The sequence below is a fragment of the Falco biarmicus genome, chromosome 8 (genome assembly GCF_023638135.1).
Source record: "Falco biarmicus isolate bFalBia1 chromosome 8, bFalBia1.pri, whole genome shotgun sequence".
NCBI lineage: Eukaryota > Metazoa > Chordata > Aves > Falconiformes > Falconidae > Falco > Falco biarmicus.
Genome location: NC_079295.1, coordinates 63,849,244 through 63,876,352, shown reverse-complemented (window position 1 = coordinate 63,876,352; position 27,109 = coordinate 63,849,244). Strand labels below are relative to the sequence as shown.

The 27,109-nt window shown below is 40.5% G+C and overlaps 1 protein-coding gene across 6 annotated transcripts in view; it reads left to right on the top strand.

The window, feature by feature from the left end:
- RAPGEF6 (Rap guanine nucleotide exchange factor 6) overlaps positions 1-27,109 on the top strand; it is a 132,902-nt gene that overhangs the window by 30,750 nt on the left and 75,043 nt on the right. For all 6 annotated transcript variants that reach the window (XM_056348756.1, XM_056348754.1, XM_056348755.1 and 3 more), the window contains exons 5-6: positions 11,001-11,070; positions 16,627-16,770. In XM_056348756.1, coding sequence (XP_056204731.1) covers positions 11,001-11,070; positions 16,627-16,770 — 214 coding nt within the window. The remainder of the gene's footprint in view (positions 1-11,000; positions 11,071-16,626; positions 16,771-27,109) is intronic.

Sequence of the window (27,109 nt, the reverse complement as noted above, 5' to 3'; positions counted from 1 at the left end):
GGAAACACAACGTTGCCTTCATTCTCATTGCCTCAGGTATTACAGAGCTATTCCTTGATAGAAAACAAAAACAAGTTTGTTGTTTATTTGTTTCTGTTTTTTTACTTTTGCTTTAGCTACAGTAGTGGAAATGACTCACAGTATACCATCAGGGTAAATCATCTTTGAAATACAGTTTCCTTATTTTTGAAAACTTTCTCTTTAATATTGATAACATAGTAAAGATAATTGCTGAAATTCATTGTTGTTTGGCGTTGGTGGGTCTTTTTTTGTGTAGCAAAATCTCTTGCTGCAGTTCGGTGGTGCTTTGTGCTTTGATTTTCAGAAAATAATGCCTGACCACCTTTGGTTTACTGTAATAGGAAGAAAAATTATATGAGTTTAACACAGGATATGAAGGACGTTGTCCATTCAAAGGATTCCTTGTTGTCTGGTGAAGAACTTGATGCCATGCTCTCTGTGCCCAAAGAGCATATGGTCCTATACACGTGTGATATTAGTGTAACAGACCTTTTGAGGAGTATGTTGTTTGGAATACTGATTTATCCATGCTTTTTTATTTCCACAGCAGGAAAGTGGTGGGCAAGTGTAGGGAATTAGAAAACCATGCTCGAAAGCAATCTGGGAGTGCTGGAGGGAATGGAGACCTCCTTCCAACCAGTTAGATTTTTGGTAGGCTTACTGCTGCTCAGAACTGGCATCAGATAAAGCTTATCCGTTTGATTTGTTGAATATGGTATCAATATGTCAACACATGAGCAGAAGCTGAGCAAGTTAGAGACAGGTGTCATCTGCACGAAAGTGATGCAGGAGACAGATGATGGCTTTGAGGTGTCCAGGGGAAAAATGAAAGAGGACTGAAATAGAATCCTTAATGTGAGGACGGTGGTAACTACCAAGGATGAGAATTTAGGCTTTAATCTGGAGACCTCCTAGTGCTTTGAAAAGGTCAAGAGCCAAGTTTCAGTAATTGTCATTCTGGAAGAACTGGGTAGATGGAGGCATTTTGCAAAACAGGTAATAGCATATGGATTCTAGTTTGAAACTCAGTCCTTTTGTATACTTCGTAGCACCCCCCATTACCCCGTTACCTCTTTGTGATACTGATGTGCTAATTTCAATTTTATATTTGTCCTCGAGAGCGTATGACAGACACTTCGTATTTGGTGAACTTCTTTTGCTGGGAATACTGGGACGTTTTTTATAAAAATGTGACGAGCAGGATGTAGGTGTTTCTGTTAGAGGAAGCTGGTTTCCTGGGTAATAGGGGGGTTTAAAGCCCCCTTTTTTTGTAAAATTGTTGTCTTTTAATCTGTCCTATTTAGCAGTCATTCTTCAAAGTGCAGGATTGTGTTATAAACTAGCTGCCTAGAAACTTTTGTTTAATAATTACATGAGAAACTGCTGTTTTAAGTGGTTGTTAGTGAGATACTTTCAATCTCCGTAGATAAGACTGGAAATTGATGGTGATTTACTGGCTGTTTCCTGGTACATCTTCACAGTACTTGTCCTTTTTCTTCCTCTGTCCCATGATTACCTTGACAGATAGGAGGAGAGTAGTAGACAGCTGTAAACTTAAGCTGGTTAACATGCTGGTTAAGCTCTCCTTTTACATGCCTAGTTTAATCCACTGTTTACCATTTGGTAGTTCCAGAGTCAATAGAGCTTCAGGGAAACCTTAATTTTCTTCTACAAATGTTTTTGAAATAAAATATTATATAAATTCAAACCTGAAATAGGCATAGCCCCACAGAAGCATAAGAAGGTGGACAGTCATTGCTTTGTTAACTTTCTGTAAGTATTTGAATGAGTAAGGGTGTAAGCTGTAGCTCGCTGTGCTTGGGAAGGGCTTTTTGCTCAACTTGGATGAATTTGTATGCAAGCTGTAATTGAGAAATTGGCTTAAAATTGGAGGAGTAAAACTTGTATCCAGCTACAATAAATCTATTCAGTATTCTGACACTGATGATCATGATGAGAAAAGCCCTGTAAGATCTTTAAGGTAAGAAGCAGATCAGTCAGTAATATTGGGTACAAGGATGGCATAACCTTGATTATCCTATTGCCTAGAGAATGGATTTGTCAATAGATTTGGCATAGTAGGAAAAGAATTTTCTTCTAACGTGGAAGTGATGGCTGGTACAAAAGAACAGGATTGACAGATTTTGTGGAAGGAAAATTGTGTCAGCAAGTTAAAGAGTTTTTGTGTTAACCTTGCTTGTTAATCAAGATAATTCCTGTGAACAGGATATTTGAAGGAGATTACTCACAGCAAGATTAGCCATAGGAGATGTATCAAGGGCCTGGAGGAACTTTTGAAGCCAATTAAGTGGATGACAGCCTCCTACAGCTGTGAGAATTGAACCTCGGAGGGAAAAAATACAAAGTCTTGAAACATTCTAGAAGTAGTCTTAATAAAAACAAACACTTTTCTTTTCCAAGCCCGTCCAAAATCTCACAAGTGGAGAAAATTGGAATCATTGTCCTATTCAAGTAGTGCATTTCTCAGCTAAAAACACTGGACTTTTTTCAGAACGGACTCATGGTTGTATTGTGATATCTTTTTATGAGAGCTGTAGACATGTCAAGTTACGCAATACACAGTTTCTCTTCTTGAGTAAAAGGAGAAGGTGCAAATGCTTGGATCAAGAAAATTGTAATAATGAAAGAGGAATTTGTTTTGCCTTATGAACAGCAGCTTGGGTTGAAATTATTTTAGCTTGCTCTTGTATTAAGTCAGTATTTGTGAATAACGGCATTTTAACTTACTTTGAAACTTAGTGTGACTGTTAATAGTGTTTCAGTATATTCTGTGTGGAATACTAGAAGTACAGAAAAATCTGTGCTTTTACAGGACTGCCAGTGTTGGTATATAAGAATGCAGGATTAAAGACTTGTAATTTGTACAACTTACATTTCTGGTATTTTACAAGTGTTTAAATACCGATGTATGTAACTTTGTTTTCAAATGTATTTATACCTTGAATGTATTCTCTAAAGCCAGATTAGTTTTACTTCTAAAACCTGTAGTGCAGTTTTCTGCAAACTCTCTTGAATTTGTCCATTCACTGAAAAAGCAAATGAGTGGCTCAGAGCTCCTGCATTCCCAGCTTCTGCCAGTAAAAGATATATTGGCATTTTTGTAGCACTGATCCTTCCTTTCCAGATTTAACTTTCTTAAATACTTTTTGCTTTGGACTGTACCTGCTGTATCCCAGCTCTGTCCCAGTGCTCCTTAGCCTCTGCTCTTCTTTCTCGTCTCCCTCCCAGTCTCTGCCACTCGAGTCCTGATGGCTGTAGTGTGGATGCTGCTCTTCCTCCAGCAGCTGCCAAGGTCTAGATACATACATGTGCCACTCCACTGCTGGCATGCAGTAAACGTAATCTTTGACAAACTTGCAGCTGCCAATAAGGTTCTGAATTGTTGAAACTAGCTGAAACAATTGTGATTTAAATTTCTTACTGTTCATGTGACTAAAAATTGCAGAGGTCTTAGGACGACACTCTATGATCATGTGTTTGCCTCACACATGAAAGCTCTTCGCAGCTGTTGTAGATTTCCCCCCCCCCCCCCCCCCCCGCTTTCAAAAAGACAGCTTGAATCTTACACCCCTGCACTTATTGAGACTAGATAAATTTTATACTCGCCGCTGGATAAGAGGCAGTAGTTACTCAGTGCATTTGTGGCTCTAGATGAGGTGCTGTTTTCCCTGGGTATTTCTGTAAGTGGTGGCTGTAACTTGTAGCATTGCCTGACAGCCAGTAAATAAGCTAACAACTTGGGAATGCTACCAATAAATGTATTTTGTAAAACTAATTAATTCAGATATGGTTGTTCGTATTGTAACTCTTCTGGCAGTGCCAGTGCTGTGATGGAAGTAACTCTGAAGAAAAAGGGAACATGAATGAGAAGAGACAAGGTGCTGGTGAGAGGCTGGGTCCTGGTTTCCCAAGGCGTGTGCAGCTCCTTGTGCTGGAGGTGCTTCTGTTGAGGAAGGGCTGGGAAGGTGTTGCAAACTTAAGAGCATGTGGTGTTTATTCAATATATTAAAAAAAAAAATATCTTCTATGAAAGCCAAAAGAATGAAGGACTGTATTCAGACCTGTCACAAATAAATGACCGAATAATCTTGCCCATAGTTGTGTGTCCCCTGTTCCCCTCCAGTAATTTCCTGTTGTTCATAGTTTCTTGCAACAGCTGCCGTACAGAGGTTTTATAGACTGCAACGGGTGCCGATTGCACCACGGAAAATAGCTTTTTTATTGCCTTATCTAAAAAAGTCCGAGAGATGTGAAACTGGAAGCAAAGGGTAATCTGTGGTTTGTTTCTATCTAGAATACAATTTTACTAAGACTATCTATTCATGTGGCCTGGAATAGCTGCAAAGCTTCACAGAAAGAGGTAGGAAAGATACAGGCTTCCTCAAGGCACCGTCATGGTCAGAGTATCAAGTTGTTACTAGAGACATCTCGAGCTTGCATCCTGCAAATTGAGTAGCATGTTATGCAGCCTCCAAAATCATTCCCAATTAAAACTTTCAGCAAGCTTAAGAGATAAAACTGCTAAATGTTGTTCTTACTGAGAGCTAATGAAAAACTAGTTTTTGATGACTGAGCATTAATTGAAACAGGTTATTTTGCATTCAGCCATGTATCTTGTGGTTTCAGGTTTCCTTTAAACCATTTTCTGATGGAGTTAAGTGTTCTAATATTTTTATAATTAAGTTACTTTGAAATGTTCAGGACTTGCACAGCATATAGTGTCATGAAAACTCTGCCACCTGCATTAGCTGAAACTTCTGGTCTGCATTCATGTAACTTTTTCCCCAGTCTCCTTAGGCTGTTTTGCAAACAGAGTGCATGTGGGGCTGCTCAGCAGTTTGCAATACTACGGGAAACGCCGCAAGGGCTCCTGATGCACTGTGCTGACTGTCCCTGTGTGCTCCAGGAAGGGAGTCGAGAGGCTCCCCAGCAGCCCAGTTCTTCAGATGATGGTTGTTTTGAGAAAAATCTAGAGGAATTAAGACCTCTATGCAGATGCCCAGAAGAACAAGTTATTCCCGTGAGGATTTCGGTGTCGATTACACTCCTATACCATGACTGCAATGTAAGAAGGGCAGATTCTGCCTTCTCTATCCGCAGTCAGTGCGGCTGTGTTAACTGCCAATTATGTGGCTATGCAGGTTTTCCCCTCTTCTTACTGCCCAGCCAATGACAAGGAATTTAAGTGTAAAATTACATTTTTAGAGTATTTAGATTGGGGTTTAATAATGCTAATGGCTGTTCCAAGCCATTCATATACTTGTATAGTACATTCAGTGGTTACTGAATGGATTTTTGTCTCGGATCTGAACAGCAGCTATGTTGCAGTAGATACCCTGGCTGTTTGCTTGAACAGTTGTTTTACACAAGAGGTACTCTTTGAGGAGAGGAAAAATGAAAAGCTTTTCAGATGAGGGGTAAGCCCTAGTTGTGAGGAGAAAAAAACCAAACCCAAACAAGAAACCTACCAAAACCATAACATTCTCCTCTGTTAGAAAAACAAACAACATGTCCATTTCTTATGCAACTTGTCTCTTCCAGGCCAAGTTGCGCACTTGCATGCAAAATGTTTTTGCATTGGAGAAATCCAGCCAGGTTACTGGATGTGTGAGGTCACAGGGTTCTCTTTACAGTGGCAAAAAGTACAATTTGTCTTCATCTTTATGTTCCTAAAAGCAACCTGACAGGCAGACTGGCAGTTTGAGAGACAGGTATATTCATGAGAATGAAATATCTGCAAAAAAATTGCAAACCCTTTGTTTGTTACACTGATAAACCAGTGTATCAGTGTCCCAGCCCAGTCCTACCTGTAATACAGTGCCAGGTATTACTGCAGGTAGCTCTAGCGACAATCCCAGGTGACTATGTACGTTACTGATAACAGCTTATTCAGCCAGGATAGCTTTATGATTTTGTAGTCCCTGGAAAATAGTGAACAAATCTTAAAAGTGCCTGACATCTCGTCATGAAATATCTGAAAATATTGTTTCAGGATGTTGTGGAATATTGTAGATTTGAAGATGCTTGCTAATTAGTGTTCAAACAAATAATAAGGCATTCAGTCTCCATCTGTTTGTAGGCTGAAAGCTCTTCAGGGCAGGCTGTGTTTTTACCTTTAAAGTACGTACTGTATTTTGAGTATTGCATAATGAGAAACCATCAGTAATTAGCAACTTCAGCATATCAACAGCAAGAAATTCTCAAGTTAAACGTGACTGCTATTCCTTAAAACTGTCAGTCTTGAAAGTCCAGATGTATTTCAGCACCAAATACTCTGGTTGCGTAACAGCTGGATGTGAAGCATTTTGAAACATTTGTGTTTAGAAAGCTGTGTTTGTGTACATCTTACTTGGAGAACTACATTACATTGCAAAAATCTGTTATGTTGAAAGCTTTTTCTAAGTAGTTTGCTTTGTGAAAGTAAGGTTTGTTACAGCAGCTCCAATGCCTTAAAGTAGTTCTAACGCCTCCCAGTATTTTGGGGAGTGGGTAAGAGTTTGAAAACTAGAATGTTCTCAAATACAAAAGGCACTTTCTGGTGAACAATTTTGATCCATCCCCTGTGTCAGTAAAATCAAGCATATACTCAGGTGTTTGCATATTTAAGATTTTGGAGCTGGGCTCTGGAGTTGTGGAGGATTTTCTCTGTATTAGTAAATCATGTAGCAGAAAAGGGACAGATGATCCAAGTGAAATGCCTGGTACAGAGAGCAGGGTTATTTGTGATTCTGGTCTTTTGTGTTTCGGTAGCTCTGGTCTGATCCCATGGCCTGAACAGCAATTAGTGGTTGGTATATGATATCATGCCAGTTTAACTTATATTCCTTTCTGACATGATGCAATTGCTTAAGCATTTTTAATTATGAATAGCCATGAATCAGTAGGAAAAGAAGTTTTTTTTTTTGCAAATGAGGCATCCATAAATCAAGGATAAACAAAGCTGCCTTTGGTATGTGGACGACATTTTTTTCCCATGACAGTGTTGCAAGCCAGTGAGTGAGTGCCTGAAAATTAATGATGCAGAAGTAATAGATGAATATTAAGTGACAGGCGTGTACGATAAAATTATAAATAAAAAAGCTGTAATGTAATTTATAGTACTGACTTTTCTGGGCTTCTAACAGTGGGAAGTTATAGAATAATGACGTTAAATTTAAGACCCTGTTAAAATATGTGATTAAATATACAGACTGAGCAAAACTTTAATTGCTGGATTGTTTAAAACTTTAATGGTTACACCTTTGGTAGTATGTCCTTTGACATCGTTTTTACTGTTTTGTAAGTAGCGCTTAATTTGCATTAGTTTCATGTTTTCTCTCACTTTCATTATTTATATATAAAATAATTTCATTATATATATATGAACATGTATTAGGTCATGTTCTTAATTGGATTCTTCTTCCCACTCTCTGCTTGAAAGCACTAAAGCTCATGTAGCGCTGTACCTTTACAAAGCTTTCCTGCTTTGCTTCTGTATCTTGTCACATACGACACCAGGAGGACTCGGCGTTGCGGGGTGCAATTATGGCTGGAGAAGCTGCAGTGATGTTTGCAAGCAGAGGTGCTGATGGCGGGCTGAAACAGGCTTGTCCAGTCAGACCTCCCAGGGGGCAAAGCTGGCCTCCTGAAGTGACTTCCATGGGCACGGTCTGGTGGGGACGCGGTGGTCTGATGGTGTGCCCAGTTGGGTAACTGGTAAGGCTAAGGAGGAACAGCTCCTGTGAGCGATGCCACATGTTCTTGGCACCATGCCAAAGGATAGATTAGTCCCAAAAGGAAAGACCTCCCTATCTCTTCCAGAATTAGATGTACTTTTCAGGTGTACTTCTCTGAGAAGCAGCACTTTTTTAGGTTTGGGTGGGTGTTTAATGGCCGACTAAAGACTTCGCAAAGTAATTTGCTGTCACAGAAATCTTCCTCCTTCTTTGGAAGAATGCTCTGCACTGCAGCTTGCTCTTGTCTTTCCGAACAGGATTTAGTCTCCTCCATTTGCAAAGCTTTGTTCGACTTAACTTTTTCCATTTCCAAACAACTAGGAACGAGCATAGCTCTGTAGCCTTGATTAAAATTGGCACGCTAGTGAAATACACTCATGTTAGCAAACCTCTAACTGTTAGGGAAGCTACATATTTGTATTCTAGAGCAAAAAATATGGAATAGGTCATTAAGAAAGTTAAAATCCATGTTTCTAAAACATTGTGTATATTAAGAAGAATGTTAAAAATTGATATTCTTAAAACTCGATGGTTATGGCTGGGGAAAAACATATGATGCTGCTCCTTTCTGAAGGAGCTCTGTTGTGGTATAATCAATAAAACATCCCATGATGCGCACCAGGAAATAATTAAACTTGACCTATTGACCTGTAGATATGAGTAGTTTATTCTTTAGGATTAGAAGGGTGGGTTTTGTCTTTGGAACCTAATCCTTTTCTGAGTGTTTGGTTGTTCTAAAGTGCTTGATGGACCAGAAATGATAGTGCCAAGAGCTTGACCTTTGTTACAAGTGGTGTTCTTTTCCTGGCATTATTATTTATTGCCGTTACTTAATTAGCAAATGTTGCAACATAAGCAGAGGGGAGCTTGACAGTAGGTGAATTTTGTGGATGTGTTAATGTACAACAAAACAAACCCCCACAATCCTCCCTCAACCTCCAGTAGTTTCATACATTGTTATACAATAAAAATGTTGTGCTTGGAAAACCTTCAGCAGAAAACCATAGCTTTTTCCTAACTACTGGGCATATATCAACAGTAGTGATCTCCTTTGTGATAAAACTGATAATGATTATTTCTGTTTTAAAAAGCTGCAAAAACTGAAACTTCCAGGAAACTTGAATTCCTTTAGATTTTTTTTTTTTGGGGGGGGGGGGGGGTGGGGTGGGTTGGGAGTATCTGTTGACTTCGGTTTTCTATTGTATGGAATAAATTGGAACTGTTTTTTTGCTGCTGATACCTTAGCACGATTGGTTTCACTTTGGTTTTTGATTTGTGAAGAAATTGTAACATGGAATTTCAGTTCACCTTGAGGTTAGAGCTTACATTGACTTTACATGAAAAAAGATATTTGTGTATTTCTGAACTAAGTTAACTTTGTTGTAATAGCGGGAGTAGTTTGGCAGTTCTTTTTGATGTGTTGTAAACACACAAGACTGTCATGCCTGGATCACATGCTGTGTGGGGAAAAAACATGAAAGAAAGAATGAAAATTCTAGCTATAAGTTGCTTAGTATAGATGTGTGAAAATGCCAGTTTTCCGTGTGAAACTTGAGCTTCTCTGAGCTGCTATAGCATGGGGTGAGAATTTCAGTTGTTGTTTAGGACTCCATGGTAATCATGTAATTTTTATATATATATATATATATAATCTTTTTTTTTCAGGAAACCATTAGCAAAATCAAAACGTGACAGTTTAAACTGTCATGCTCCTGTTAACTGTAATACTTTATCCTAACCAGATGACACTGATAATTTTATTTGTTGGAATAATCTGAAGTTTCACTTTTAACTTCATGGTTTGGTTGCTTAAGTTCCTTTCTGAAAATGCACATATCCTGCAAAAGTTCTTGTGTGTTCCCCTAACACATAGTTTATAAGCACGAGTCTTTTAAAGGTTTTCTACAAAGCAGTCTTGTTTTAGTGGATATTTGCTGTCGAGATGACAGTGTATGTAACTCACATGTTTTGTGTGGCTGAAGCTTCAGATGTATTTTCCAAATGTAACCTTAGTGGAAACAGATGGAGCTGACCCACTTTCAGGATTTGTCTCCACACTTGTCTTAACCTCCTTCTAATTCACACCTTAATCTCTGCTTTGAGTTAACTGATCCTTCAGTTATTTCACCTGCTGATACGTGTTGAAATGTGATTGCTGTTGACAGTCTGAGTTTGTAATGCAGCCCCTGCAACTACTGAACTGCTAATCCAGCCATCGTGCTGTTAATCAAGTAGGTTTTTTAATTTGATGTCTGTATGGGATCGCTTTCACTTGAGCTTGTTTGAGTGGGGTAGGTCGAGCGTACCTAACTTGAGCTAATGGGTCTGTAGCAAAGACAAACTTGCTAATCTGGGAAGCCAGATATTTTTGATTCCAGGTGCCACTACAGTCACAAATTAAGTGATTTAATAGGTTATTGGTCTGTAACACTCCCCTAGCACTATCTAGCTTGGCTCTTTTTTGCTAGTAAATTCAGCACCTTCAGATCTGCTTCCATGGTACCTTCTCCAGAGCTGATTCCCCTCAAGTCACCTCTTTTCTTAGGTGTCCTGGACGTAGTTGGCTTCTAGAGCTGATCAGCTGAAGCACATCAGGTTGCTTTTAGCCTCTTTCCTTAGTTGCTGTATTACACTGCCCATCACATGTGGTTGCATTTGTGGGTTTTTTGTATTTCTTAAACAGAAGCTGTCACCATGGTATGGTCCTTGTGATGGTACAAGGAGCGACATAGACAGGTCACAAGTTAGGGCTCAGTTTTAGAGAAGAGGTTTTCTGTCATGTTTGCTGGGAGGATGAAGGGCAGATACGGACTTGAGGGAACTCTCATTAAAAATTCTGCATGCAGACTAGTACTTCAGAGTTTTTGGAATTTATGTATATTTGTTTTTACAAAGCCCGTTTAATGCTTAATTAAAATTTACTAATGTTTTCTTGTCAACACTGAAATGCATTGTGAGTGGTTTTGAGTATCTGCAAGTAATAATGAATTTACAAAAGAACATTCTTTATGTTTAGGCTTTACATAGCAGACTGATGAGAAGTGCTGAGTAAATTAAATTATGATAATGGTACTATCTGGTTAGAATTTTTCATGCAGTAGTTTTCATCAATTTTTATTTGTCTTTTTTTGCTTTTAAGGTTATTGTAACATGCGCCATTGCCAATTATTTTTATTACTGAAAAGGTATAATAGGCTGTTCATCTCATTCTTTTTTGTTTGCTTTTTTTCCATCCCACTCTAGTTTCGGCAAGCAGTCTGGAGGAAAACGAGGATGCGAATGTATCATATTGGAGCCTTCAGAAATGATTGTGGTAAGACAGTTTTTTTTTCCCAAATGTATTTATTCTATTGATGGTTTCAGCAAATTCTTTCTTGTTTTTATAGCAGAAAGCTTATTGTAATGTATTCTATAAAATTGCAGCAAAATTGCCTTGATTTCCATTATACCTATGGCTACTATCGTAACAGGAATAGCTATGTAAATTTAATCTAGATGGGTAAATGATGATGATGATTAGGTCATTCTTTCTAAAATTATGCTTACTTGAGTTTCAAAAGCCTACCAGTTATGGCTGAGTTTGAGCATTCCTGAGTCAGACAATGATAGACTTCTATCCTGAATGCTTTATTTACATCCCCATCCCCTATTTCATTGCTTCTTACTGGTCAGGCTGGTAGGAAAGGCCCTCTTACTCCTAGCCTTTGCAGTTCCACATAGCAGGAAGGCTTTTAGGTAAGAGGAGAAGGAACATAAGAGTGCTTAGCCGAGCTTGAAGGATAAGGTTTGCAGCTTAGTTGTCATCGACCTTTTCCATGTCCAGGTTTCTTTCTGTTTCTTCAGAGCACTTGCCAGCAAGTTGTGTGTGCTTGTAGAATGTAACTCACTCCTTCCCGGGCCAATGTACACATACTGCCAGCAGTTGAAGTGTTAGGATTGCTCTTCCCTGTAGTGCACACCCGTTTGTACCCTCAAAATGCGGCTGCGGACACAGGAAGATCTCTTTCAACTTTGATCTTCTGAGGTGTTACTAATGGAGCTGGAACAAAGATGTTTGTTGTTCTGAGAAGCCACATGTCTGTTAAGCAGGCTTAGATCTCCAAACTGCTATTGATTTAGCTTCCTTATATCTAGATATGGCAACATTAAAACTAATATTGGATGTTGCCTCTTACTCATTGAGTATGTGAATATTCAGCTTCTATGAGAAATCTGTTTCTCACAGGTTACTAACAGCCATGGGTGTATGCCATGTCCTATGTTGAGTACACCTGCCATTCTTTGTATCATTCCTTCTGTGCAGTGTCGGTCTGATTCTGCTCATAGGCTTTCATAGTATCCGCAATATGCCCTTTGCTGCCGCAGATCGTTTAAGCTGCAGTCTACCGTGTCATGAAGCGCATGCAGGTAAGAGTGCAAGAAGCCTGTCTCAGTCCTCTGGAGTGAAATAGTTCATTTCTGTATTCCCAATTATCCAGTGCCTTCTCAAAGCTGGAGTTTTGTGGGAGCGGTTTGTGCCTTGAGGGGTGCCACGGGACTGCTGGGGTGACGATATGTGCAGCCGTGGCCCGTGAACGCCTCGAGCTCTCCGGTTTGCTACTGCTGCTGCCGAGGGTTTGGTGTGCAGTGTGCCTGTCCGCTGCCTGGAGTGAGCTGAGCCTTGCACCTCGGTACTCCTAGCACCTTGTAGCGCAGAGTGAGAAACGCTCAGATATCTGATCATATATAGACCTTTTGAATCTCTGTAGTCCTTAAAGCTGATGCAACAGAGAAAAGAATTTGGTCTGTTTGGACCAGTTTCACAAACAAACCAGTTATACAGCTCTTAGCTGTTACAGCTGGTGCTGCAGACATCTCCAGCCCCAGTGTGCTGCTTCCTACAAAAGCCTCATAGGCGGTGGCGCGGCGGGAGCAGACTGGAGTGCGTATGGGAAGTGTGTGACTTTCTGTACAGGGCTGGCTGGTGACTAACTCACTGCAAGTGCATTTCCAAGCTTACATGAAATGTATTTCATGGGCAAAATATGAGATAATATAGAATTCTTTGGAAATACCCGTATCCTTCTTTGGTTTTAGCACCATTGTAAAAAAAAAAAAAAAAAAAACTTGAAGATGCAAATAGAAGAGTAGCTTCTGTGGAGCATGGGCTACTGGAGAGAAACTGACCTTTTTAAAATATTTAATGAAGAAACTAGTTTTGTGTGTGTATAACTTGGGGGACTACAAACTGTGATGAGGCTGTTTTTTTGAGAGGAACGCACTATTAACATACGCTATGTCAGCAACATCAAATGCTGCTGTGTGCTGCTGGAGACAAATGCACAGCTTGGACAACGGTCCTCTGTATTTTAAACTTCTTGAATGTTCTGTAACTGGAATTCAATGCCAATGAAAGCATAGAGACACTTGAAAGTATCTTAAATCCTTCTCTGGAATGTCAGTGTATTTTTCTGGAGGAAAATCAGAGAATTAAAAGAGCAAACTTGTTTCTTCGTTACTTTCATATTCATGTTTTACAGGTAAATGCAGCTAAAGATACTATTAACTGTCAGTTCTCTAGGTAGGACTTCAAATGGGGTGGAAAAAAAAGCAGCAGTGTGGTGGCATGCACCTGGCTAATGATCTGCACTAATACCAGGTGTACTTGAGTTTCATTTTCCTGATTAATTTTTATTAATTTACCTAATATTTTTTATTTTCTAATACTAATGAGGTTTAATAAATAATTATTTATCTTCAATTGAAAGGATTAGCTACTCTAATGTAGTTAAGGAATACTATCGTTCTCTGATGCTGGCTGACTTTTTTTCTTTTTTCTTTTTCTCCTTCTTTCTTTTTAGAATGTAAATCAGTTTTGTAGCAGGAATCCTCTGGGAACTGACCCATTTTAAAGGCCATAAAATGTGGTCAGCTTAAGTTAATGAGGATAACAGATAGTGTGTGAATGGGCATTGTAGCTAATATTTTTGGAGGCTGAGCAATCTATTGAATTAATAATAGGTCCATTTATCACTTAAGAAAATGGCCCACATTTGCAGCATATCTCAGTGTACTGAAGTGTCCTTTCTGTTGTTCCTTGATGCTTTTGTTTTCTTCTTCAGATTTAAGCATAAGATTTCAGAAAAGCAGTTTGATATTTAGAGGTGGAAAATATTTCATTGCTGGCACGGACTGCAGATGAAATTGAGGACGGTCCTATGATCCTCGATTTTTACGTGGCAGCAAGTGCTGTGGGTGATGCCGACTCTATGGAAGCGTTTTGCTACTGCCAGTATTAAAGGTTAATAAAACAGCCGTGATTAGTAATTAGCCAGTTGAGACACTACTCTGGACTTCTTGTTACTTATTGAAAACGCAGTAGTATGAAGAAGTCTGCGGGGCAGCAGTCCCCATCCGAGGTGGCAGATGAGCAGCCCGGCGCTCCCCGTGCTGCCGTGGCGTGGGGAAGCGGTCCCCCCTCTGCAGCTGCCCTGGGGCCCGGCTCGCCCCAGCCGCGGAGATGCTGAACCCCCCTGTAGGAGTGTTCATCCTGCCTGGGGGTGCGGGGCAGTAGAACATGCTCTCTGCCAAGAGGCGTTTTCAGTTGTCACAGGTGAAGGCACAGCTGAGCGACGGGCGGCGGGGGGAGCCCTCCCCTGTGTATCCCCTTACCCCTGGCCTACCGAGCATCGTTCCTGTACATTCTTGTAAATTACAAATGATCTGAAGGTCAGCTGGACTCAAAATACTGATGGTGCTGGTGGTACTAAACTGGAAGCTCTGTGGTGTGGAGGGCTTGCCTGCGTTTCTGATTTTTGTTCTGGTTCCGTGGGCAGCTGCGGTGTTGGCCGAAGGGAGCAGGTGGGCTCCATCTCCAAGTTCCTGCTAGCCGTTGGTTGGATTGCCTTTCTGCTAACAAATAGTATAGTTATGCTCACTTCTTAGTTTTCAGTTAGAGTTGTGGAAGAAAAAGAATTCAGTCTTTCGCTGAGTTTGTTTTAATTTAGTCTTAAAAGTACTTATTCAGTTTAGGACTTCTTAACAATGAGTCATGTATTGGAAGAGCCATCAGCGGGCCCTCCGCATCCAGGTCGGGCTGTTCCGTTGGAGAAGCTCAGCGCTAGTTTTAGTTTCTATGATCCTATGAGACTGAACACAGGAAAAATGGAAATAATGCGTTTGTTGAAGGAGCTTATGTAGTGCAGCACATGTACAAAAAATTAAAAAGAAATCAACACAATTTTAGTTACTTAATAGAGTAGCTAAAAACTGAACTTCCTTACTTCTGCAGACCTTCTGTACAGTTTGAGGTCAACACTATTGCTAACTAGAAATCCATATTTTATGCTAGGTGAAGAAGGGCTGTATCCAGTGCCTCACTGCTTTTTTTTTTTTTTTTTTTTTTAATTCTAAATAGCCTGTTTGAAAGGATTTTTTTTCTTTGTCTGTTTGCATGCCTTGCATGTTTTTGCATCCTTGTACCATTGTGCTTACAGCAACGCTGCTACTAGATGTCTTTGCTCATTGTCCTGTGCCTTTACAAATGGGTAGTAAAATCCTAGTGAGAAGTGTGATTGTCCCTTGCTAGGGGAACTGTGCTTTTCTGCTTTCTTTGTTTGACAGCACTGTGATGAGAGGTTCGCTCTTCTTTTAACTATTGTATCTTTAACCTATGTGATCAATGTATATTTTTCTCTATGGAATTAAGAATAAGGCACAGGGCAAGGCCAGCTGCTTGTACTTTCCTCTGACCTCAGACAGATTTATCTGTTTGGAAAAAATGATGTGGAAAGTAGATGTGATCTTGCTTTTGTGATGGTTTAGATGTTTTGGTTACTTTCTTGTTCCTGTCTATTAAGTCTTTTCGGTTTTCATTCCTTTAAACCTTTCGAATTTTAATTTTGAGATAACTTCCCCAAGTATGTGAAGTGAGGGCTGTATAAGACCACCCAGAGGTACTTCTCCTGTTCCAATACTGAGGTCTTAGTCTAGGATTTGGAGGTGAAATCTGGGGATGGGGGCTGGAAATAAAATTGCTGAGGACAGTAGAAACTCCTGTACAGATCCTGGCCCAGCTGCAGCCTATTTGCATGCATGTCTGTTCTGTTTCCTGCTAGGAGATGTTTTTCCAAAACATCAGAAGGAAATGGGAAAGGATGAGATGGCTTTTTATAGAAAAAAGGAATTGTAACTAGTGAAATAAAAAGGTTTCATGTTGGATTTTACTGACGAGATAGACTTACCTAATTTTTAACATTTAGTCACAAATAATATTTAACATCAAGATATGAATCAAGTTCTAGTTATTTCTTCATAATCTGCTGGAAGCAATTAGAAGTCAGTATGACATAAGTGAAGCAGCTATTTATAAACAGCTGGAATATTTAAAGTTTTTTAGCTGTGACTGGTACTAGAAATGAGTTACACTTCTTCTAAAAATTACACCAATAAAAATAGGATATAATTCAGTGGCGCTATCAGATTGTAAATACTCAAAGAAATGCTAACTTCTGTGTTGAAGATATGCCTGAAATGAGCAGAGTCTGTAGCTCGTGTTGTATGATGTGTGGGTGCAAAAGGGTTTCTGTTGGTGAGTGACATTGCTAAGAGGATATGTGTGCCTTTCTACTTTTTTCTTTTTTTTTTTTTTTTTTTTTTAAAAAAAACTGTTTCCTGGAAGGAAACTGTGGCTTCCGGCTCATTGTAATAACGTAGTTCTGAGACATGCAGCAGTGGTTCTCTGAAATGTCTGCAGTTGTTTTCTCAAGAAACGTTTAACTGCTCTGAACTTAATGTCTGTTCCTTCCTCATGAGCTTCATACGGCTCCATCGGCTTTCGGTGATATGGAAGAACTGGATGTTTAACCAGGAGCCTGAACATGTGTTTCAGGTGGAGAACTCCAAAGACAATGAGGAAAACATCTTGCAGAGAGAAGTCCCGCTCAGGCAGTCCCGTCGGAGGTTTAGGAAGATCAACCAGAGGGGCGAGCGTCAGACCATCACTGACAACGTGGATGCCAGCAGTTACCTGTTGGTGAGTCTGCTCTTCCTCGGTCGATCTTGGCATTGTGCTGTCCGTGCGGCTGGTTAGCGTTTTGTTTGTTGAGAAAAGCTGGTGAAATGAAATAGTCCATGCGTGTCGTTTTTGGGAAAGCCTTTTTCTTGTTAGGGAGCAGGACAGTGCTTCGGGCTTGAACATCATAGGTGGAAGTGAAGATACAGCCGCTAGTTAGAGTGGTTTTTTTTTTTGTTTGTTTGTTTTAGCGTTTTTAGTTGAGCACTACAAATAAATCTTAACATGTTGGCTGGACAGAGAAGTGCTTATTTGTGAATTTTGTTATTTTTTGTTGGTTTTACCTGGAGTTTTCTTGTTGAGATGTAGGAATTGGTGACTTTCTTTTTTTCCTTAATAATTTTGAACTATGGTTTGAAATTGAGTCAGTCATGATTTCTGTTCAATACAGTATGAATATTATCATATTTGGTCATGTTTACTTGCTTAAAAATAGCATAGTTGGTAATTCAAGCGTCAAGAAGAGTAAAGACAACTCATTTGCTATTCTGAAATAACATCACAGCCTATAAAATCTGTGCTGTGTGAAGGCACGTACTGCTGAGGTTTCAAGGCCACAATGCTTTTTTTGAAGGTTTCTCTTTACCATTATTTTTCACGTACAAACTTCCTGCTTGGTAGCAGGGGTATACATGTGATCTAGACAGATTATTTCATTGGAATTAATTCCTCTGGATACTTTGATTTGCTTTGAATAGTAAAGGTTAAAAAAACCAACAGTGCTTATGTTGAGGTACACAAACCTTAAGTAGTCTTCATGCACAGAAAAAAAACACCAAATTCAGTTTCTCCCCTGTTTGTCCCCATCTTCCTTTTTCATCTCCCCAAAAGATACAAAGCCTCTTTTAGTTGATACGCTTCAAAATACCTGATGTGTGCAGTTAGGTACAAATTTCCTCTATTTCAGAATAAACTGCTGTTGTTCTCTCTCTGCATGTTGGTAGTGTTGGATCACAGGTGGTGGGTTTAGACTCTGCACAGCATTAGCATGTCTGTGAGTAGAGGTTACTTTGGTGTTTGTCTTGTAAGCAGAAGAGCGCTCGTTGCTGTGACAGGAAGAGAATATGCCATTTGAAGTGTAACGTGCCCTGCCATCTCATTTCAAGAACTGTCACGTGTGTTGGATTTTATCATTAGTAAGTCATTGGCTTTAGTTATTGATGAAATGAGATGTTGGATCCTCATACTCTGGGGAGTCATGCATAAGGCTTTATTAGGAATTAAATTTCAATCTGTGTATGGCAAAATCTGTCTTTGGTGTTTGTGACCATGAATAAGCACACAGAAAATAATTCACAGACTTCAGTGCTAAGAAGAAGAGAATCACAGGAACAGCCAGTGCTGATGCAACCTGTGCAGCTTGCCTGGAGGGGTGCGTGAGAAGGGATTCAGCATCTTCGGTGTAAGAAAGACGAGGTTACATGGTGGCTTGAATGATTTCAGAGGTGGTCAGTTACTGATGCAAGGAGTCAATGTGGTACACTCGCAGGACTGTGATTAGCCAACAAATGATGATCTCACTAGGATTTTTCTTTGTTACCAGTGCCACGGAGTGCGCACGTGTCTGCACATATGTCTCTTGGTGCAAACCTGGTGGCTTCCTCAGAATATACATACATATTTTGATCAGCATTTGGTGGGAAATGGTATAAACTTCTTAAAGCAACAGCTCATTCCTAAATCTGCTTTTATGTCAGTTAATTAGGAATATATAAAAAGAGTCATGTTAACACTGTTAGGTGTTTTCCTGGATGAGCGAGTGCTAAGTGGCAAGAAGTAAACAACCACCTTTCCGACAGAAAATCTGCAAGCTGTTGGCTTTTCAGCAGCCTGAATTGAAATACTAATCCTTGCTTTGTAGACTGTAAGCTTCTAATTGGAAAGTGTCATACTCACAGTACTTGGTGTAGCAAAAAAAGTAATTTGTAACTCAACAGATGACTTAAGAAATCAAAACACGATAACCAGTTGCTTGTTTGACAAGTAAATAAGAAATGGGTGCCTATTTTTTTCCATATTCCACTATAATCTGACAAAATAATGAATTTTTGTGAGATATGGTTTGTTCTGAGCATAGATTTGACTCTTGAGTCTGCTTATATGTAACTGTTTGTTCCCAATGGTCTTGAAAAACAGGCTTTGTAGTGTAATCCTTTGTGTCGGCCCATGCGAGAATGGGCAGGGTAAGGAGGAAGGTTTTGGAACAAAACTTTCATTTGACAGGAACATGCAGTAACATTTCTGCCAGAGTGGGAAAACTGTTTACAAACGTGCCAGCAGTTTTCCTCTCTGGAATAAGACTTGTGTTTCAGTCTCCATCCTCTTGCTAAATGCTTGTTGACAGATGCTGAATGGGGCCTGATGGACCTTTTGTGAGCCCTGCTTGCTCAGGGAGGGCTCGATGCTTTCCAGCACTCTGCAAGGCATTCAGCTGGGCTCCAGTGGTACAGTGTTAGAATCCTCAGCGTAACGCTGTTTAAGGTTTTAAATGCCTAATGTCTCAGGTACGGGTAGTTTTCTGCTTTCTAAAGAAGACTTAGATACTATAGATATTGAAATTTGGTGTTACTTTATCCCAGCTCAGAATTTTTTCCTTTCACGATTATACAGTAGATTTCTTGTGTTTGCTTTTAAAGGGAGTTACCTATGTAATCTCAGTTAACTCCTTAAAATGTAAATCTCTGCGCATTAAATACACTATGATTAGTATTTATGATTAAAGTTAATCTTTGTTTTTATAAAAACATTACCCATTAATTTGTGACATGAGCTTGCATCTACTGCTCAGTGTGGAGCTCCCTGCTTGTTATACCTGGAGCTCAAGCTGCAGAAATCCCTGTGACTGGCTATGAAATACAGATTTGGATGCAGATACTTTATAAGTAATATTTTAAATGATTGTTACCATCTTTGAAGCCCTTCCTTTCTCTTCATGCCTCTTACTTAAGAAAAAGAGCCCTAGTACTGTACTCCTTTGCTACATTTTTGTGGTTCATAGGGCAGTGTTGTTTCACAAGAGCACTGGACTCTTGCAGAATAAGTATTTATAGCTGGGGGGTCTGCAGGAGTGGTTTTGGTGTGTTGTGTGGTTGTTTTTTTTTTTTTTATTCCAGTAAAATACAGTGAACATATGCTGGCAGTGTTCTTTCTTCTCACTCAGACTGAACAGGTTTATATTTCTGTTTATATCTTCAAAGCACATAATGACGTGAATTTGTTCTTGCAAGACTTATGTAAGGAGGAATGCTAGGCTTGATCTCCTTAGGTAGGTGAACAGACTGAGGTCTGGCTTCCACTTGCAGGGATGTGCAGTAGCTGTGTCAAGGTGCTGCTGGCACTGTTTTTTTTCCCTTTGACAGCATAGCCAGCCAGTGAGATCCTGAGCATAAACGTGTATTTGGAGGAAGACTTCTCAAATGTGTCTTTTCCGGGACACAAAATAGCACCGCTGCCCACAAAGTGATGGAGGAGGTGGCTCTGTTGTGGTGGGTCAAGTTCAAGTCAAAGGGCCATGGTGTCAGCCTGAGCACATGTGGCCAGCTGCCTACCTGGGGCAGCTCTGGGCATCCCTGTAGTTACATGGGATCTTTATCCCTGGGAATTTCTGGCCTCTGTTGCCTTTCTCAATTTTTTCACTTAACTGTCTGAATCCTGCAGGTCCCCTGCAGTGCTGTCCTGGCTTGGGGGGTGGTGGTCACTGTGTGTGAAGCTGGGGTCATTTGAAGCAAGCTCTAGTTCAAACTTAATGGATTGGAAAGAAATGTGCCGTTAGTATTAATTATACCTGCTCTTGTTTCAAATCTGATTTGTTAGCCTGATGATGTATCTTTTTGGGGGTATGCATTCTGTGCGTGTTAGTGGCTGTAACGTAGATAAGCATCCAGACAGGAACTAGGGTCATGCAGCAGGGCATTATCACATCTGAGATAAATACTTAGTAATTTCTAGTTCTTGGTCTGGTTCTCAACCTGATAAATAATGCAGCTATGTTTCTTAATTACAAAAGAAAAAAGTAATTGTGACTGTTTTTGCTCAACTATGTCCCAAATGTTTAGTACCATGCAGCAGGTGCTTACAAAACTACATCCAGACTAAGAACAGATATCTTTCTTATGTTAACACTTTTAGGAAAAAATGTTTAATGGTAGTTCTGGTGCTTAATAAAAGTTAAACTACTGTTTTGATCTTGGATCAAGTAGTCGGAAATTAAATGGTTCAAATATTTATCTTCACAATTAAAAAATAAAAGCTGAGATAGCAAGTTTTGCACTTCCATTTCTTGCAGTCATCAAACTCAAACAGGTTTAACGACTTGATACAAATTTCTGCATCACCCTCAAGCCTGTAAACGCAAATCTTTTTATTTGAGCAAAGTTCTTCTAATTAGTTACCTACATACATTTTTGACAGTTCTGATTTTTTTAAAATGAAGACTATATATATTTCTAAAAATAGTGTATGTATGTTGTAATGCATATTTCTATAGAGTTGTGACAACATTTTGAATTTTTTCAATTGTTAGTTCATTGTAGAGTACAAAAAAGAAATTTGTGCCAATTTTTTTTTTTACTCTCATAAGAGGATGATGAGGTTTAAAAGATTTATTATAATATTAAGTTTTATGGACAGTATCTTAATACTTGCATCATGTAAAGATTTCCTGGAGCCTTGTAGGAGCATTTATCTTCAGAGAAGTCTGTCACCAAAGACTGCTTGAGTGGCAAGTTTCTTGTTCTTTGATCATTACTTAATGTAATCCTGTCAGAGGCTGGAGTTAGCATAGGGTATCTCACAATTGTGGGAAGTTAAGTCACATTTCAGTATACTGGATCAAACCCATTAGGTTCTTTACCATCACTAATCCTTTCCCTTTTAAATGTATAAAACACTATAGATCTTTTATAATCTATTTTTAACTACCAGGTAAACTGCCTAAAATGGTACCTTTTATTGGTCTAAACCAGCTGAGACTGACTTACAGCATGCCTCCAGCTGCCTTCTGTTAAACTTGGATGCAATATCCGCTGGTATCTGTTTATTTGGGATATCAGTTAACTCTAATGCGGCTGTGGCTGATCTGTGAGTGGCTAAAATCACTTGTTCTTGAGCTGCAGGAGGAGTCTCTTTTCAGCTCGTTGCTTTTTAATGTGTTTATGTCCATGCTTCCTCTTTTTGACACTTAAAAAATGCTTGACAGGATTTTAGCTTTATTAACTGACAAATCAGAAGAAGGTTTGGGTCTTGCTGAAGCCCGTGAGTCTTGCTGTGTACTAAGTGGGTACAGAAGTTAATGCTGTCGGTAGCTTTCTGGAGGCATTGTGTGATGCAAAGCGATAACGCAAGTTCCTTCTTCCTGACAGTGTTTTCACAACATGAGGATTTTCTCTATTCTGATTTCCATCTTAAATTTTGCATGGCTGGGTTGGATCCCAGCTCACAGGTGCTCAAGAGGAGCCATGGTGCAGGACCCTCCCTTGGCCTGGCTGTCTGGGCAGGATGGGAGCTTGGTAAGAGCCCAGCTGCGCAGTCGCTTGTTTGCAACTTTTTTGAATTTCTGCTCTTTTAAGTGTTTCTCTTGCATCTGTGATGAAAAACCAGCAGTGTTTGCAGCATGTTCATGTCCTGAGCAGATGAGTTCAGGTCTGTTGTGGCCAGCGCCTGAAGGGAGCTGGCCACAGCCCCTGGCCCTTGGCGAGGAGAGGGGGCTCAGCCCCCGGCTCTCTGGGAATCAGAATCCCTGTCAGACTGCTAGGCTGCTCTCTGGGGGATGGCAATGAGGTAGCAGTTGGGCAGCTCTGTTACCAAGTGATGTCACCCAGGTACCTGTTCCCGGGCTAAATGCTGCTTCACCAGTCGGGCTGGGAACAACCCCTGGCACAGGAGCCCATGCTTGGCATCTGAGCTCGCCCTGGTCTGCCAAGGCGGCTGCCCCCGGGCGCTTCCCTCTGCTCTTGTGAGCAAGGGGGAAACTGCCAAATGCACATTCGCTTATATTTTATTGTATGTATTGATTGTTAGGGGTTTTTTTTGTCTGCTTGGTCTGTCAGCAGTGTTACTGTCAAGGACTCCTTGAAAGTCTGTTGCTGGTTGTGATGGTCGTTAACAAAACACCAATCCTCAAAATGTGCTGTGCATTGAAAATCTTCCTAGGAATTTCCATAGACTGCTGATGCTTCCCAAACCAATTAATGAGCGTCTGTAGCTTCCAAGGAGTAATGACTTGGACAGGATGTACACAAAATAAAAAATACTCACTGAAAATACTGCCCTCCAGTTACAATCTGTGTTTTTCAGATTAAAAGTTTATTTTTGAAAAATTACATATGCAACATGTAAACTTCAATTTATCTATAATGAAAGTGGTTGTAGTTATTGCAAACTTACTCAGGCGTTTCCCTGAAGATTTTATAGACTTGACAAGCAGATTATAGCTCAACTGTGAATTACAGAAATTGCCTCTGTTTGGAGGTGACATGTGCAGCTGTTTAACAGCATTTAAGGGTGATGCACAAATGAAACTGCATCAAACTGAAACTAGGGAGGATATATTTTAAGCGGGCACCTGTATTTACTCAGCTGTCGCTGCTGGCAGTAGTGTACAGCCCTTCCCATTGCCTGTGGCAGTGGGTGATGGCACTGTGTTGGGATGCGGCATCGTTCTGCAGGATGAATGGATATCTTCCTGCTCCGCCAGGCTCCCAGCTTCGGTCCCAGAACAAGATACCAAGTTGCTGTGAGGTTGCCAATAGAATCATCAGGTCTGTGTAATAGGACTGACTATAATAGTAACAGGCCTGACTTACCCATCTTTCACCTTTTCATACAGCTGAAGAAGCAGCTAATTTTTGCCATATGAACACATACATATTTTGCCAACTGCTTTAAAGAAAGTTTCTCTCCTCCCCCCCGCCACCAGTGCTTACACCGTATTTTTCTGCTCTTCTCTTGCCTCAAAGACTTTTTTTTTTAAACCTCTCTGTCTCAAATAAGATGAGCACTTAATTGTACAGCCGCTTCATGTCCAGGTGCTGGTGAATGCTGGAGTGACAGTCAGCCCCATGACCCCAGTATCATCCCTGCAGCAGGTTTGTGTTACCCTCCCCTTGCTCAGCAGAGCAGCAGAGCTGCACTTGTCTGTGTGATAATTCAAGAAGAACTTGTGGATATTTTTGCATTGCTTGCAGTTGACACGTACCAGTGTTTTTACAACTGATCACTTTAACCAGGAAGCCCGGAAACATTTGTAAGCAGATCCTGAGCACAGTCTGTCTGTTGCAGGGAAATCTCCCCTTTATGTTAACTGAGATTGAACTGGAGAGTTGTTCAGACCTTGACCTAAGCTGGTGCTGACAGTGCTGTGGGTGGGGTGTACTGTTGTTGTTCTGTGGCAGCTTGTAGCGGAAGATCCAAAAATTCTAGACACTTTGCAAATTAACATGTATAAGAAGTAGAAATTTGGGTCATTATTGGTATCCTTTCCATACAATAATCAGTTATTCACCTTTAACTGCATGGACAAATTTATACCGTGGCAGAAATTAACTCAGTTCCTTGGAAAATGCCTGAGAAAATATTGTATGTATCATGTTCAGAGAGTTAATCTCTGTTTTGATGGACCCTAAGGGATGGGGTGGCAGTTCCACAGTCATTAGTTCTTTATGAGCAGCCTCTTAAACTAACTAGATGAGAATGATGTGGAAGGGTTGTGCCCACTGCTCATAATTGTATAGTGTCACTTGGGTGGTTGATGGTAAAAAGCAGTGCTCTGCACCCCAGAAGGGCATCTCGGCCTTTTTGGGGACTCGTATGCAAAAGGTTTTTGAGTTGCAGTTCTCTGTCAAATCCTTCTTTGTAACATTATTGTTTCAGTCTTTTCAAATGACATATTGAGTGGCTTCTTGTAGAAAACCGACAGGGTAGTAGCCGGCAAGCTGGTCGCCTGCATGCAGGGAGATGGTAGTGTGCGTGGATCTGTTTTCTTATTTCCTGTCTTCCATCTGGGCTGTTTCTGTTCAATATGCTGTACTGAAGTGTAGCAGCCTGGTTGTATTCTCTCATTTGTAGGCAACTCAACCTTTCACTTGGGTTCGGGTTTATCGTGCCTTAGAGAGAAGCAGTCGTGTGAAGGGTCACTGTGGTTTCAGCCTGAAGAGTTGTAAGCTTGAGTTGCTGGGCTGAACGTCACATAACACTGAAGGTCTTCTTTAAAGGACTGTGATGGTGTTGCCTTCAACTTTGTATTCGAGTTAAAATGGTTTTCTAATTTAGAACATGAAAATTCACATCAACTCAGTCATGTTCTTCGGAAGCCTTCTGGACCAGTTTAGGGGCTGAGAACATCCTGAGCAATTTTCAGTTAAAATCACTATCAGAAAATGTCAGTGCATAATGCAAGCATTTGAATGCCCTGTTTTCCTTGAAAAACTTGGCATGAAAACCACTATCTGTGTGAGAGAATAGCTAGAAGAATATCTCTGGTTTTGGCATGGAACTGATTGCTATCTAATGACATTTAACAGCATTTGTAATTTTACATTTGATATGTGGAAACTTTTTCTTAATGGGGATATATTTGACAGATGAAATACTTGATACAGTTGATTAAATGAAGCCTCTGGCTAAATGGGACCAGGGCTGTGGCTTAATTCCTTGTTGATACTTTGTTCTTGCAAGTCAGAGTTGCTTTCTCTCACTGAGTATTGAAGTGTTTGTGTTCTTGTATGACTAAGGTTTTAGTTTAAGGTGATGCAGCCACAATGCCTGTATTGTCTTTATGAGTTTGATTTTATTTACTGCAAGGTTTGGTTACCAGTTGTGGTTTGCCAGCCTGGGCTGTAAGCGTGGCACCTGGCCCACCCGCTGCTTTGTTAAGGTCTGTTCTTGGACTGGGTGAGGGTAACTGGGCTCTGCTGCGGTCTTGCTCTTGGTGGAAGGAGGGACCCCAGTTGATGCTGGGGGGGGAAAATTTCCTGTAGCATACTCAGCTTCCTCTTTTTAAGGTGATAAAGAGCTGCGTCATACCAGAAAATGAGAAAGTTTGGAAATCTCTAGGCTGCAGTGCTTTGCCTGAGCTGTGCTGGGGTCTGCGCTGCACTTCCCCAGCGCGGCACACTTGATGATCTGCGCGTTGTGCTGCGGTTACTCTGTTAGTAAACCCCTTGAGGGTATTTTTGGCGGTGCCTTACCCACCCCTTTCTCCCCTGTTCAGTGGCCTCGGGCTATGGCCTAGGGACAGCCTTGGCCCAGGGACAGCCGGGATGCCTGCGCTGGATCATGCCCGAATCCAGGCAGGTCTGTCACAAGCAGCAGCGCGGTGCCGCCAGACATGGGTCTGTTCCCAGGGAAAAAAATGTTCATGAGATGTCGCGTCTGAGAGGATGTGTGTCACATACACTCTTGAAGCTGGATGCCCTGACACTAATAGATGAGAGCTGACTGTCCAAAATCACCCTTGCTTAGACAGAAACTTAATAATTTGGAAGGACACAGATCCCTCCTCCCTTCCTGCTTTCAGGCTTCCAGTTTGGTGTTAAACCTCAAGAAAAATGACAGAAGAAATATTGGAAGTGGCATTTTAATAATTTTTAACCTCATCTGTGGAGTTAATGTATTACTTTCAAGGTCATTTAATCAGAGACCTTTTTCTTGAGAGGTATGCTGGTACCTTATGTTCTAAATAGTCTTAATCTGCTCATTTTAGCTTGAGACAACAGTTTTTATAAATGAGGGAAGAAAAAAGGGGTATTTTCTGTTGTCTTTCATATCAGCTTCTGAGGATGAAAATGCATATATACGTTGGTGGGCTTTGTAATTTCCAAATGTGAAACTCCAGCTGGTTTCCCAGTACGTGGCAGCCGAGGAAATTACAGCCGGGTCCATGCTAGGTTTGGGCTGTGATTTCAGTTTTGAGACTAGGTTGAAGGTAACTTTTAGTGAGCAAAATTCTAAATGTGTTTGGGAAATTTTGCTGTGGAATATTAGAGATTTCGTTCTTTCAGTATTTCTGGGTGAATGCAGTCCCACAAACTGACCCTCTGGGGTTTGTTTCTACTCCTCCTCATCACCAGGGATTTTTGGGTTGTGTACCTTCCCAAACTCAGCGCCCCTTGCTGAAATGAGATGTCAGGAAGGAAGGGAGGAGCATTATATGAATCGTCTCGGTTCAAACCGTAGAAATGAACTTTCTGTTTGAGTCTGTAGTAGAGGGGCTTCCCCCTTCCCCCCGTGCTGGCGTTGTCCCTGTTTACGATGCTGATCATGCTGCTGCCCGACTCTGCAGAGTGTGTGTGCACCGACAGAC